The 13,450-nt window shown below is 39.1% G+C and overlaps 2 protein-coding genes across 17 annotated transcripts; one reads left to right on the top strand and one right to left on the bottom strand.

Moving 5' to 3' along the window:
• Positions 1-81: 81 nt before the first annotated feature.
• dcun1d3 (defective in cullin neddylation 1 domain containing 3) lies at positions 82-8,651 on the bottom strand. Of its 4 annotated transcripts, none has more exons than XM_086303203.1 (5): positions 8,067-8,651; positions 6,956-7,018; positions 6,042-6,092; positions 5,385-5,931; positions 82-2,186 (listed from the first exon to the last, which is right to left on the bottom strand). In XM_086303203.1, exons 4-5 carry the CDS (start codon positions 5,819-5,821, stop codon positions 1,643-1,645), a joined length of 981 nt encoding a protein of 326 aa, XP_086159329.1. In that variant the 5' UTR covers positions 5,822-5,931; positions 6,042-6,092; positions 6,956-7,018; positions 8,067-8,651; the 3' UTR covers positions 82-1,642. The 4 variants fall into 4 exon arrangements, with proteins under 4 accessions (XP_086159329.1, XP_086159332.1, XP_086159331.1 ...); XM_086303206.1 differs by lacking the exon at positions 8,067-8,651 and adding an exon at positions 7,827-8,045; XM_086303205.1 differs by lacking the exon at positions 6,956-7,018.
• On the top strand, positions 7,619-11,806 carry lyrm1 (LYR motif containing 1). Of its 13 annotated transcripts, XM_086303209.1 has the most exons (8): positions 7,678-7,757; positions 8,396-8,490; positions 8,757-8,848; positions 8,973-9,024; positions 10,353-10,548; positions 10,647-10,707; positions 11,279-11,310; positions 11,392-11,806. In XM_086303209.1, exons 4-8 carry the CDS (start codon positions 9,011-9,013, stop codon positions 11,503-11,505), a joined length of 417 nt encoding a protein of 138 aa, XP_086159335.1. In that variant the 5' UTR covers positions 7,678-7,757; positions 8,396-8,490; positions 8,757-8,848; positions 8,973-9,010; the 3' UTR covers positions 11,506-11,806. The 13 variants fall into 13 exon arrangements, with proteins under 13 accessions (XP_086159347.1, XP_086159345.1, XP_086159335.1 ...); XM_086303208.1 differs by lacking the exon at positions 7,678-7,757 and having other exon boundaries at positions 8,258-8,490; XM_086303211.1 differs by lacking the exon at positions 7,678-7,757 and having other exon boundaries at positions 8,260-8,490; positions 10,377-10,548.
• Positions 11,807-13,450: the final 1,644 nt, after the last annotated feature.

Raw genomic sequence — 13,450 nt, 5'->3', positions numbered from 1 at the left:
CACCAACAGAGCAACACAGCAGAAATCTACATAAAGGTAAAATCACTGAAGAGAAATGAGACAAATTTTCAAGGTCAAAAATTCAACACTGCTTTTATTTATTATAAATCAATACATTTTATATAAAAAAGGAAAAGGGAAGAGGAGGGGTGGGGTGGGGGAGTTAAAATAAAACCATTGTAGCTGTAAACCAGACAAATCAGGTTATGGTCACCCTCTTACACTGAACCTCCATCGGAGACTCTTGATTAACCAGTCTAATTAACACTCACTCATGGCAAAAAAAAAAAAAAAAAAAAAAAAAAAAAAAAGGAAACCTCTAAGCTATAGATAAAATTAATTAACATTTTTGAAGAGGGTTTCGATGTGGTTGACATCAATCTCTCTGCAAAGCGTTCCCAAGTATAGCATCTTAGCATGCCATAGGTTTTTGTGCAATTTATTACAACCATCACCAGCAGCAATCAACTTTATTTGTGAAGTGTGCACATATTCTATTTTTGTTTAGCAGTTCAAGACTGTGAAGCTTCAAACTCCCAAAAGTAAACAATATACAATAAAGCTTCATGTCGCGCCCAGTGTAATGATCCTGAATATAACGCAGGCTTAGGCATCTTCTGACCAGAAATGACCAAGACCTTGCTTTAATAGATTTGTTGAGATACAGGTTTCCTTATATTGGAAAAAAAGGCAACATCATTGTGTTGTATATGACATTTTCTGCTTCTTGAAAATAGGTGGACAACAAAATGGTAGAGAACGGAGTACAGCAGCAGCTTACACAAGCTAAGCTGATCACCGCACTGTAAGCACTCAAAAAAAAAAAAACAACAACACTCAACACAGATGAGAAGTTGTATCTGTAACCATGGAAAGCAACTTGGATTTAAAACTAATTGAAACTTAAGTTTGTATCATTTTTTTAAAAAATGAAATGCCCTTGTTACAGAATTGTAATCCATTACTATTAGTTGAGTAATTGCAGGCAGACAGTTGTGAAGGCAATTCAAGTGGAACCAATTCAAATTTCACAGCACTGCAAGATAAAAAACATACAATGCAACTATATTAATCCAATTTCACTGACTCCTACCCTTATGGTAAATCTTGTGTGTGGTAGTAAATTATCTGTGGACATGCTGCCCGATTTTCCCTTCGTCTTTATTATTATTATTGTTATTATTATTATCATTATTATAATAACAACCATTTCCTTGTACAAGATGAGTGGTACTAACAGGTCGAAATCCACTTTCTGTAATTGTAGGGGGGAACCTCGTGTGTTGCCCTTTGAAACAGAGCTTTAAAAAGAGCTAATTTTGCTGGATTGTGGTAGGTAGTTGTATGTTAAAATGGACTTCTTGTCCAATTACTAAAAACCAAACAAAACCCAAATATGGGAGGACAGAAGAATAAAACAATAACTTAAATAGAAGTGCATTAAACACAACAGTTCTTGGAGCCCTTTGAAAAACCAAAAAACAGGGTTGGAAAAGCAGAAACCCCACCCCAACAGAAAAAGGGGAGCAAAATGAACAGCTGTTATGGTAATACTAATATTCATCCATTGATTCACAGATGTATAGTTCACTCATATAGGTTGTATCCTTCCCTCCTTTACAAATATTCTTTTGTTTTCTGGTCAGTGGCCCCCCCACGTCTGTGAGCCGCGGCTTCCCTCTGTTTCAAGTCTATCTGAGGTGGGAGAGCAGTCTGTCTCAGTACACCTCCCCTCTTCCTCCTTTGCTGTTAGTGCCTGCTCCTCCTCTTTTTTCCTGCGCTCCAGCTCCCACTCTACAAACGTATCAAAGAGGCTGGGCCAAGCCTCGTCCTCGCTGTAGTTGCTCAGGTCGGGCCCAATCGCCTGGGTGAAGTTGAGGAACATGTTCCACGTGTCCCTTGAGATGCCCCGAATACCTGAGGGGTTCTCTGAAAGGAAGTCCAGCCAGCGCTCTAGGATCGGAGGTGTGTCCTGCGTGAAAACCAGCCGCCATAGGGCAATGGCAATTTCGCGCTGCAGCGAGCGCTGCCCCTCCTCGGCGTCCAGGCCAAACTGGAAGGTGAAGCGGTACAGGTCTTTGAAGTTCTCCTCACCCTGGGCCTCCAGCAACATGCAGGGGAACCGTGAACAGATGCCTTCGAGGCTGTCTGCTTGGATAGCCTTGCATCCTTCGACAAACTCCTTCCTGGTGATGCAAACACGAGAAGCGTGGACATCAGAATCACAATTTCCAGTCAAGATAAGCACCAGAAAAAAAATCCATTTACTTTTCCATAGAGCCATATGAGCACAAGTAGACTGAATTAAGACCTAAATCTGCAGAAAATGTACAACAAAACATTGTGAAGACATGTCAGGCAATCACCAGGCTTTATCTTTAACACTACAAACATCAGTGACAAATCCCTGTACTATTTAAGAACACATTATCAAATTTATAGAAAACTTCATTCTTTCATTGCAGCTTTGAATAATATTACAGTCATTTCATGCTGAAAGCACTGACCCAGGCAGATATACCTCCTTTGACCTCTACAACAGTGCAGGCTTTTTTAAAACTCAAATGTAATATAAAGAGCATCAGTAAGCATCAGATCACAAAGAAACATGTTGGGTACCAGAGTCTGGTACTGTCCAAAGCCTCTCAATAGAAAAGTGCTGAGTTCAAAATCTGGACGGACTAACGACCATGCCAATAGGCAGCTCTATTCAACTGCAGACGATCTACTTCCCGTGTGTCCCTTGAGGACCAGCTTGAGACTTATACTTTTGAGAATGAGCACATAACAGGAATAAATGATCGTCACCTTTAAAGAGCTGACTTGTTAAGGGAGAAAGTCAAATTGAGATTTAGTGAGAGAAGACGGGACTTAGTCTGTCACATTTAGTTGAGATAAGGAGATCGTTATTAATCAAATATGTAAAATTCTACTCTGTCATATGTTGTTATAGCTGTAATTCTGTATTCTTTGACTTGTTATAGTATTTCTAAGCTGTTTTTATATATGTAAAAGGGTTAATAGGGACATATGCTAGGTATTAGGGGTGCAAAATATAGTGGTTAACAGCATGTGACAATCTTTGCCTAAAACATGTTATTTAAATAGCTTAAATAGGGGAACAGTATTAAATTCTCAACACATAAGCACATGCAGTTAAGAACCTTTTGACTTCCCCAAGGAAAATGCATAAAAAGTAACCAAGTGTGATCATAACTAGTCATTTTATCTACCCATTTTTATTAACCCAGATGTTTATCATGCCCCAGATTTAATTCTTTAATGGTTATCACACCAGCCTTAAGAACACAGAGCCTGATCGTAGGTCATGTGAAGACTGTTCATCAGTTTGTCTTTATGACATGCAGCTTCCTGGAGATGAGTCAGTCTACTTACTAGTCTGCCAGCAGCTTGATGGCACACATTTAGATTGCGCTTTAGTCTTACTTACCACTTGAAGTGCTTTAAACCACAAGTCACATTCAACCTGTCATCCATACACTGATTTATCTTATACTGCACATCCACTGCTATTTTATAATCACCAATTAAGCTAATGTGTGTGCGGGTCTGTGGGAGGAAACCCACACAGGCACAGGGAGAACGTGCAACTCCAGCAAATAGTGTTACACAGTACAGACGTGGAAATCTGTGTCAGGAGACTTGGACTGTCTCCCTTATTAGCCAGCATTAGGGACGAGCAATCATCTGTGTTTTGATACCATCATATTGTCATTAAAGGCGACTGCCAAATGGTGAGCTAATAGCAGCGGGTGGCAGCAAGCTTTCTCATCACTCATGCCGATGACTGGACGTCAGTATAACGAATCTCCAAGCTCAGTGGACAGCTCAGTGATGCGCAATGTGTTTGCCTGCAACAATTTGGTTCGCCCTCACGCCTTTCATGGCTCACAGTAGTTGCAGGAGCCATACGGAGAATGGAGATTTGTCAGAATACACAAGGAACTAGTCAACTTTCGAGACAGAAAAGAGAGAACAAATGGGCTGCTTTAAATTAAGGAGAAGAGTTACATGAAATAGAAAAATAATCTGTGTTTTCACCTTTAACTCTTGACTCTAAATCTAATCTCCTATCAAGCATAGCACCAACAGCACTAATGCAGTAGAGTATCTGTAAAAAGCTACCTACTCAAGAAGCAAAGTGATCTTTTCTATAACGACTGCCTCACGCATGCTGTTTGCAAATCTGTGTTAGGAGGGTTTAAACGTTTGCCCAGGCTGTGAGTGGTTATTCCACCAATCCCTACATTGTTTTGAATGTAAACATAGCAAGGAGAGGGAAGGTTGCCAGCGCTCTGTGCTACTGCTATTGGGAGTTCACAATGGTACAACTTTTAAAAAAAAGAAAGAAAGAAAAAACTGCCTCTGTGGCTCACTGGCAATCACTGAATCAACCCAAGAAGAAACAATTCAGGAGAAGATAATGCAGGTCCTGAGCTATCTGAAGGGCATATCTATTCACCAAGAACAAACAGAAAAATCCATGAAAAGAAAGAACACTGGAGAAACATCAGCTGTCTGATCTAATCAATGACAACTTCTAAGATACTACTTTAAGAAAAGAAAAAAAACTTTATCACATTCCCTTATCATTCCCTCTGAAGCGCAACCCACTCTATATGTCCACATGATGAGATTATATTATATTATATTGACAGCAGCCGACGATGACGTAGTTGCTGCTACAACTAGAAGTAGCCAGCAGCCAACACTGTACTGTACCCTGCTGCAGTGATGGAAACTGCTGGCTGTCTGAGAACAGTTTTAATGTTTTTTTAAATGGATAACAAGTTTGGAAGTATTAATCACACAGACTGAATGTGTTACTGTAAACAAATCCCACAGTAATCAAACTGTATATAATAGACAATCAATAATACAGCGATTGTCCTCATTCCAGAGGGATCCCGCCTAACTTAATCACATGTTTCTGACAATGTGCTACAGAGAAGAAAAGGACTGGTTTCATGGAGGAACATTTCTTGGGAAATTTCATTTGAGATTTTAAAAGGAAAATTATTTTTCCCCCTTTTTGACCTTTATTTGCTTGACTTACAATGAAGAAAGATGTGAAACATGGTGAGACTAACTAACAGGAATGAGCTGTGACAAATGAATCTGACTTTTTAAAAATGTGGACTTGGGCAATCTTGTTTTAATGAGCATTTTCATCATCTAACACCTGTCAGACAAACAAATAAGTGCAACAGCTATGTGCTGTGGTACATCGGACAAAGATACATACTTATCAGTATCATTATAATCACACAGAAGTAATAACTGTGTAGTGGTCATGCTAGTTTATCCTGATTGACAAACATGGATAATGACAACACGCCCTGTTCTCAAAAACTCCACCTTACCTTGTAAACTTGCACATGGTTGCTGCTTGAAACTTCCAGGCAAGAACCAGGACACGAAACTCAGCCGGGTCAACGCACAGGTCATTACAAAACCTCTCCATGCCCTCTTCCAAGATGGTATCTTCCTGTTCATCTTTGTAACAGCAGAACAGCTCCTCAATGCGCTTGACCGACAGCCCATCTCCATCCAGAAGCTCATCCTTGCGTGTGTCCCCTGCAGTGATGATGGGCGTCTCCACTGTGACCTCTAAAGGTTTGGTGCCATTTGACAGCTCATTGGTGGCTTTGCTACACTGGGTGCCAGGATCCTCTTTGTGGCTCCCGACACCACCAGCGCTGCCACCTTTCTTGTGAGACTTTCCTCCGCTTTCCTTGTCTCCACTCTTGCTGCCGAGCGAGGATGTCGGATTCTTACACTTGGTGACACACTGGCCCATGTCTTCCTCCCGGTCCCTCGTCTGTCTTTCCTCCTCGCCTTCAGTCCCCGTCTGAACCACCTAGACGCCTCTTCTCTGGCCTCACAAGACGTCTCAACATACCCTCAAGCCTGAGGGGGAAGAACATTTATTAAGAATAAAAAGTTACACCCAGCGACTCTCAAAAAAAATGTTAAAATGTGGATATTAGTACAGAGGAACACAGAAAATGTCAAGCTACCTCTGCTAAATCTACCACGATCCAAGTCTTCAATGGGAAGATTTAAAAACCCTGAAAAACAAAGCAAAACAAAAATAATCTATAGGCATTAATTCAATGCTTAAACATTGTTCGGGTTACCATAGAAACCTTGTCAAAAGTAGTACAAGAGGAGTATCACCCTTAACCACAGAAGCCTACCGGTGGGTTGTGTGTTAAGTCAGAAGACCTATATAACTCTTATATGACGGCTGTAGGAGCTTTTCTTGGTATTACCATAGAGTTAGTTATAGGTAATTAAAATAGGAATACAATTGTATAAATATTGTGATACAAATAACTGCATTTATAGGTCATCCTCTGTGCCGTGTTCACATAAACGTGTGTGTGTGGGGGGGGGTTCTCTTTGAACAGAGGAAGTTTTACCTCCTTTTATACTAAGCAGTAGATTATTGCACAATATTGCTTCTTCATTCTCTACTAGCAATAATGAAAGCAGATGAAAAATAAAAACACTGACAACACCAAACATGGACCAAGAATACAGGGCTACTATGGTTATCCATGTCTTTTTTAGGATTTTACAGCAACATATGTTAATTACACTGGCTCTATGTAGTTAGGATTTTTTTTATACTAATATTTTGCATCTTGCAAGTTAGCATACAGGACTTTCTAGGTTTTCTAAAGGACTAACAAGTAAAATGTGGCAAAAACACAAAAGGCATACAAGATTATGAGATACTGACCAAGTTGCAACTGAACTGGAGTTTACATTAATCAAACTAAAGCTTGCTTTGTAAACTGCTTTCTCTACCTACCCATTTAACTTAAAAAATGTTTCTTTGATGAATGCATGTTAATGAAATTAATCAGTCAGACGGAAAAACATGAGGTGATCATGTGTCTGATAACTAATAAAATAGCTGACTTACAATCCTTCAGATGGCATTGTCTTTCTACTGAGCTCCATCATTGTGACCTTGCCATCCACAATGCTGAAAAGACACATTATCTTGTCATCATAAGCAGAAAGTGATAGCTCATCATTTCCAAACCTGCAGGTCTATTTTGGTCAACATGCTATTAATATGTAATTTGAGAACTTGCAAAGAGTTTGCCTTATTTCAGGATTTTTCATTTACTTGTTTATAACTGCAAATAAGTTAGCTATGTTGCATACTGTGAACTGTGAAAAGCTGAGCTTTGACACCGTTGGCTTTAAGGAACTACATCTCAAAAGGGCCGCAATATTCCAGTTTGTGATGTAAAAGCCACAACTTCAGGAAACTTCTCAAACCAACTTCTACCTTTCGCAGTGATCACTGACCTAACAGTGATATGACCCTTGACTTCATATTTAATGCATGGATTCAACATCAAGGCAAAAAGCCAGTCCTGATCAATACATGGGGCATGTAGGGGAAAATCTCTCTCACGTCTGCTGTGGCCAAGTTCACCTAACTAAGCTCAGATGGCCGTCTGAATTTATATTTATTAAATTTTGTTTATTTGGCTACATATAATCCGCAATAAGCTGGCACTGGAGTTAGTAAACACTAAGCAGCCTAGTGACCTATACAGCCAGTAGTTTAACCAGATTATTAGCTCGTCCCGAGGTGAACTGGAATACGACTGTGTTACATATGCAACACTGTTATATCGATATATCCTCAGCGGCCCTTTACCAACATCTACAATAATATCATTTCAATCAAGTTAACGTTTGTTGGGAGGGTGAGTATAACAACACAAGTACAACACTCAAAAATATAGTGTAAACCGCCATTAAATAATCACCCGCACCTCGGACTTTTAACTATTACACACAAATTCAGATGGCAGTCGTTGTTAAGCTGCTATTGAGCCACATTAGATCACCGCACCGGGCCATTTAACAGCTCCATCCCAACTGCCCGGCCCTGGCGACGTCGTCATAGCTAGCTAGCATCAGCTCGATTAACTAAAAGTTAGCTCTCGGCTATGCTAGGTATTTTTCGATTAAGACATCAAGAAATAATAAAATTATCACCGTAAAAAACTTACCTTTAGGGGAAAACACATTCGGTCGAGTGTGGATGTACATCACTTTGTGAATAGCTGAAGAAATTTAGTAGTTAAAGAAGTTAGCCAAAAAATACGAACTGAAGCAAACTCGTCGCGTTAACTCAGATTGCTAGCTAACTAGCTAGCAGCTGATCACAAAAAAAAACTTCCACATCAATGTTGAATTCTGTTCCACGCTTAGAAAATAAGCAAGTAACAAGCTAGCAACTAGCTTTAGAGTCCATCTTCAGTTGTGTTCGCTGTTAGGTGTGAGTTAAAACGCCAGCTCGGACTAAATCACCCAATTTCTTTGTGCTTCCCCCTTTTAGTCATTGAGTGGAGCTACATTATGGACATTTTCCTGCATCACTTCCTCCCTGCCTACAAGCACCCAACAGCTGATCCTCGCGTCTGCGACGCTAACGTACATCCTTTTATTTTAACCAATTGATGGAAGTATTCATATGACAAGGAAAAAGTCGATGTTTTGTAGATCACAGTAATATCCAAAATGAAAAATGACTCAAAAACCCCACTGTAAATTAATTACAATCGCTCATACACATTGAACTGTAGAGGTGTTTATATTAATTTCTGCCTTATTTCTACTTTTTATCCACTAACAAGTGAAACAAATACAACTTTGACTAAAAGTATATGAACTCTTTTATGTTTGTGTTTATTATTTAGCTTCTTCCCGATTAGTCATGAGTAAGCGTCATCATTAGGCGACTGTCCTAGCAAGCGGCTGGTAAATTAGCCTCTTCTTCAGATACAGACGGGTATGTCAATTCTTCGTTTGTGGTGTTAATTAAAGTAAGATTCGCGACAATTCGAATTCAAGTTGTTAATGTGACAGGCAGTAACATTGCCTTTAATTTAATGTCCCTGTCTTTGTACGTTTAGGTCAGTCACAATAAGGGCTAGCTTCAAGGTTGCAATTGATGCTAAAACATCAGTGAGTACAAATAACGAGAATGGTTTTATTTAATATACAACGTAATTCAGTCTGCGCGCATACTAGAACATACAGTTAATACCTCTCCGTCAGTCATGTAACAGTTTGTTTAATATCTCAGTGTTGATTTTAGTGGCATCTAGCGTTGAATATGGCTAATATATTTAACTATAATTTAAAAATCTAAAACTACAGTACTGTGCAAGTCTTTTCTTTATATTTTGCAAGGAAAATTGAAAATCATTTATATAATAGAAATATAGTATATAAGGCTAAACCGAGTTTTGCAGGCCTTGAAGGTCAATATTTGATATGACCGCCTTTATTCTTCAACAAAACAACATCCTGAAGTCAGCTTTCTTGCCATTTTATTAAGTAGTCTCCAGGAATAGTTCTCCAGGCGTCTTGAAAGACATTCAAATCTCTTTTTATTTTGTTTTTTATTTTCTGTTCACCACACTGTTTCAGTCATGTTGAGGTCCATGCTCCGGAGGCCAATCCATAGCATTTCACAGAGAGCTGTAGACACTCACTGTCATTGTTCTCTACTGACCTCCTTTGTACATACATAGAGTAACAATGATTTGTAAATGAATTTGCAAATTTGGATTCCTCTCCATTAAGCTCTGTTGCCACTGATTTTTCAGTCCAGTTCTTGTGTAATTTGGCATACCCCAGGCTTCTTGAGACCATTTTTAATGTGGCTTCAGTGAACAGTTGATGGATCGACTAATGGGCCAGATGCATCTCTCAGGTCCTCTGTCTGGTCTTTCCTGGATTTTTTTCCCAATTTCTTAAGGACGTGACATTCAGGTACTGTTCACCTGCTCTAGATAGTTTGTAAGGGATATTTTCATCCTACGCCAATTTAGTTTCCTCAATTTTTTTTAAGGACCCTTTGGACACCATGGAGAACTATGCCAAGTTTTCAGCTAATCGCTTTTTGGGAATCACCTTGTTAATGCAAAGATGCTGTGTTATCTTTGACATTATTATTGGATTAAACTCAAGACTTTTGCACAGTACTGGAAAGATGTTCATATATTCATTTACTAATTGCTTGCTTAGCATGCACATTATTGTTATGTTTCTCATTATAACGCACTTCATGTCTTAATTGTGCAGTAAAGCTCTTAATTAAAGTCCTAGTAGTTAAAGAAAAGAGCAATAAATAATGTCACATCTAGCTAACTAACCACCAGTGGTATAATCGAGTAATAAAGGCTGCAAGTATAGAGCATCCATCCATCTTCAGCTTATCTAATTCAGGGGCACGATGTGGGGGACGGAACACAAACAGATAATGCAGTAAAAACTTTATTTTGCAGGTATCTTTTGTTTTTTTTCCTCAGATTCGGAGCCCCGATGACTGCCTCCACCCGTACCACTGTGCTGTCACTGTACATGCGTGTTTTTCGCATTGCCCGAACCTGGCAAGCACAGAGTGGTGTTGCAAGTGACACGGAGACAGAGAGGAAGTACATACTGCAGGAGGCCCGCGATCTGTTCAGACGGAACCAAAAGGTGTGAACGACACTCTGCTCTCTAATATGCTTTTTTTTTTTAAAGAGAAAATGGCTTTATGGCATCTTTAAGACTTTGTGTGTTGTTTTGTTTTTCAGCTCACAGAACAAGAATCAATAAGAAAGTGTATAGAGGAATGTGAAGCAAGGATAGAAATCGGTAAGAATGGAGAAAAGCAGCAAGTTGTTGTTTTTTATGTAGTGAGCATGTCAAAAGGCCACAATAGTAGCAACACCATTTTTTGATTTTCATGTGTCTCAGGGAAATATACTGATAATATGTAACCTTTCTAATTCAGTTGTATCAGTGATTTTGGGATGTCTTCAGCCTGAAAGCATGCAGAATGGTGTTGTTGACTGAATGTACTGAAACATCTGACGTGCACAGACATTCTGAAAGGGTTAACAATAATCCAGTGCCGCGTTTACGCAACTCTTACACATCACACACTGAGTCTTTGTCAGTTGAAAGGTTTTCAGCATGTCAAGCATGAGTAAGCAGCAAAGCTGACCTGATGACCTGAATGATTTGGATTAAGAAAAATCGTGGTTGAAACTGCAGAGAAAAAATAACAATACAAGCCTGCGGTAACAGCATGAGAAAAGTGCTATGTTGTGCTCTTACATACTTACCCAAACAATGATTTTTCTTGGCTTTTATTTTGTAATTTGTTTATAGTTTGATGTAACGTTGTCACTGACACGTTGTTATTTTTAAAAAAATTTTAAAGGTCTTCATTACAGAAACCCATATCCAAGAGCTGTAAGTAATTACACTTTATTAGACCATAATGGGTGAAAATTTTTGGGGGGATTTTATTTGCATACTCTGTGTGTGTTGCAGACGTATCTACCACCCATGGGACTGGCAACTCAGAAGGGCAGGAAGCTACGAGCACAACAGCGCCTGAGGAAACAGGCCAAACCAATTTACTTACAGTCGCATGATGAGACCTGATGCTCGACATCCCCGATCTTTGTCAAGAGTTCAAGTTACCAAGGAGAGAAAACTAGAGAGCTGTTGCAGTCGAGATGCTGCAAGCACTCAATGATGCAGGAACGCACGTCATTCAGGATAAAGCCACTTTTCATTGTATTTTCTTTTTCAAAACACAACCATGAGTTGTAACTGTAGGTGAAGAGTGTCAGATTCCTTTCAGCTCAGGGAAGCTCCCACTGTACCACTTTCTAATATCATACAAGTTTGTATATTTTATTTATTGTTGAGTTCATTTGATTAATAAAATTGTCTCAATGTGGAGGATTTCCAGACTCTTTTAAACTCACTGTCAGAAATCATGAAATTCACTAAATATTCTCTAATAAGCAATTTTGTTAGGACCATATATTTTTTTAGCTTTTAATTTAGTTAATGAAAAATTAAACAAAAGGTGATTAAAGCACTTGTCAGATTGTACTTTCACAAGCATTGTATCCCCTATCTCTGTTTCCTTATGGCAGTACAGGATCAATTGATACATCGGTCTCTATTTCTCTAGAATTTTAGAGCTTTGTTGTGGTTCAGTATGGTTTCCTCTGACCCAGTTTGTGCAGCTGTATCTCAAATCTCGTAAAAAACCCAGAATGCTATGAGAGCAGTTTGCTTTGATATGTTTTATTTACCTCGAGCCCCCCATAATAATGACACAGAGAATACAGAGAAAGAACAGCTCGGGACGTGCATCGCTTTCAGTTCCATTTGGGGATAACTCGCATATTGATTATAGTGGCAACGACCTGCAGGTGGGGTCAGTGATCCATGTCTAATATGACTCATGTTATTGTTGACTGAATACTGAGTCATTTTTCAGCACAGGCTAAAGAGCATTCGCTCTCCCTGTAAAATGATCACAAATATTCTGCTTTCTTTAAAAGTTTACTTGCTCTGATCACTGAACACCTCTCATTCACGGACAGCAGGTATTATGCATAGTGACCCATGTGCAATTTATAAAATACACTAAATGCACAATAAAGGATGAAATTGTGATTTGAATTAATAAACCAAGAAAGCCAATTAACTTTACAGCAAACAATCAGTGTTTTTATCAATAAGAGGAAACTTGTTCATCTTTAAAAGGGAAAATATTTCTGTGTTATGGTGGTGTGAAAAAGTGTTTGCCTCCTTCCTGATTTCCTATTTTTTGAATGCTTGTCACATGTAAATGATTTTAGATCATCATAGATAACAAGTAAACAAAATGCAGTTTGTAAATGAAGTTGTTTATTATTAAAAGGGAAAAATATCCATACCCACATGGCCCTGTGTGAAAAAGGGATTGCCCCCTTAACCTAATAACTGGTTGGGCCCCCCTTAGCAGCAACAACTGCAATCAGGCATTTGCAATAACTGACAATGAGTCTTTTACAGCGCTGTGGAGGAATTTTGGCCCATTCATCTTTGCAGAATTGTAATTCAGACACACTGGAGGGTTTTCGAGCATGAACCGCCTTTTTAAGGTCATGCCACAGTATCGCAATCAGATTCAGGTCAGGACTTTGACTAGGCCACTCCAAAGGCTTCATTTTGTTTTTCTTCAGCTATTCAGAGGTGGGCTTGATGGTGTGTTTTGTATCATCATCCTGCTGCAGAACCCAGATGCCCTTCAGCCTGAGGTCACAAACAGATGACCAGACATTCACCTTCAAGATGTTTTGATAGACAGAAGAATTCCAGGTTCAGAGGCAGCAAAACAGCCCCAGACGTTCACACTACCACCACACTTTACTATTGGTATGACATTCCTTTTCTGAAATGCTGTGTTAGTTTTATGCCACATGTAACGGGACTCAAACCTTCCAAAAAGTTCTGCTTTTGTGTTGCTTTTTTTGAGATCTCTTAAGTTTGTCAGAAAGGTTTTATTTAGGTGATTTCTTAATTCAGCAGGTCTGGCAGTAATCAG

The sequence above is a fragment of the Aulonocara sp. 'chitande type north' Nkhata Bay genome, linkage group LG8 (assembly GCF_057382095.1).
Source record: "Aulonocara sp. 'chitande type north' Nkhata Bay isolate Kocher_YH1m ecotype deep benthic linkage group LG8, A_spYH_male_GT1.1, whole genome shotgun sequence".
Classification (NCBI taxonomy): domain Eukaryota; kingdom Metazoa; phylum Chordata; class Actinopteri; order Cichliformes; family Cichlidae; genus Aulonocara; species Aulonocara sp. 'chitande type north' Nkhata Bay.
The sequence above is the reverse complement of the archived record's forward strand: the minus strand, read 5'-3'. Positions and strand labels throughout refer to the sequence as shown.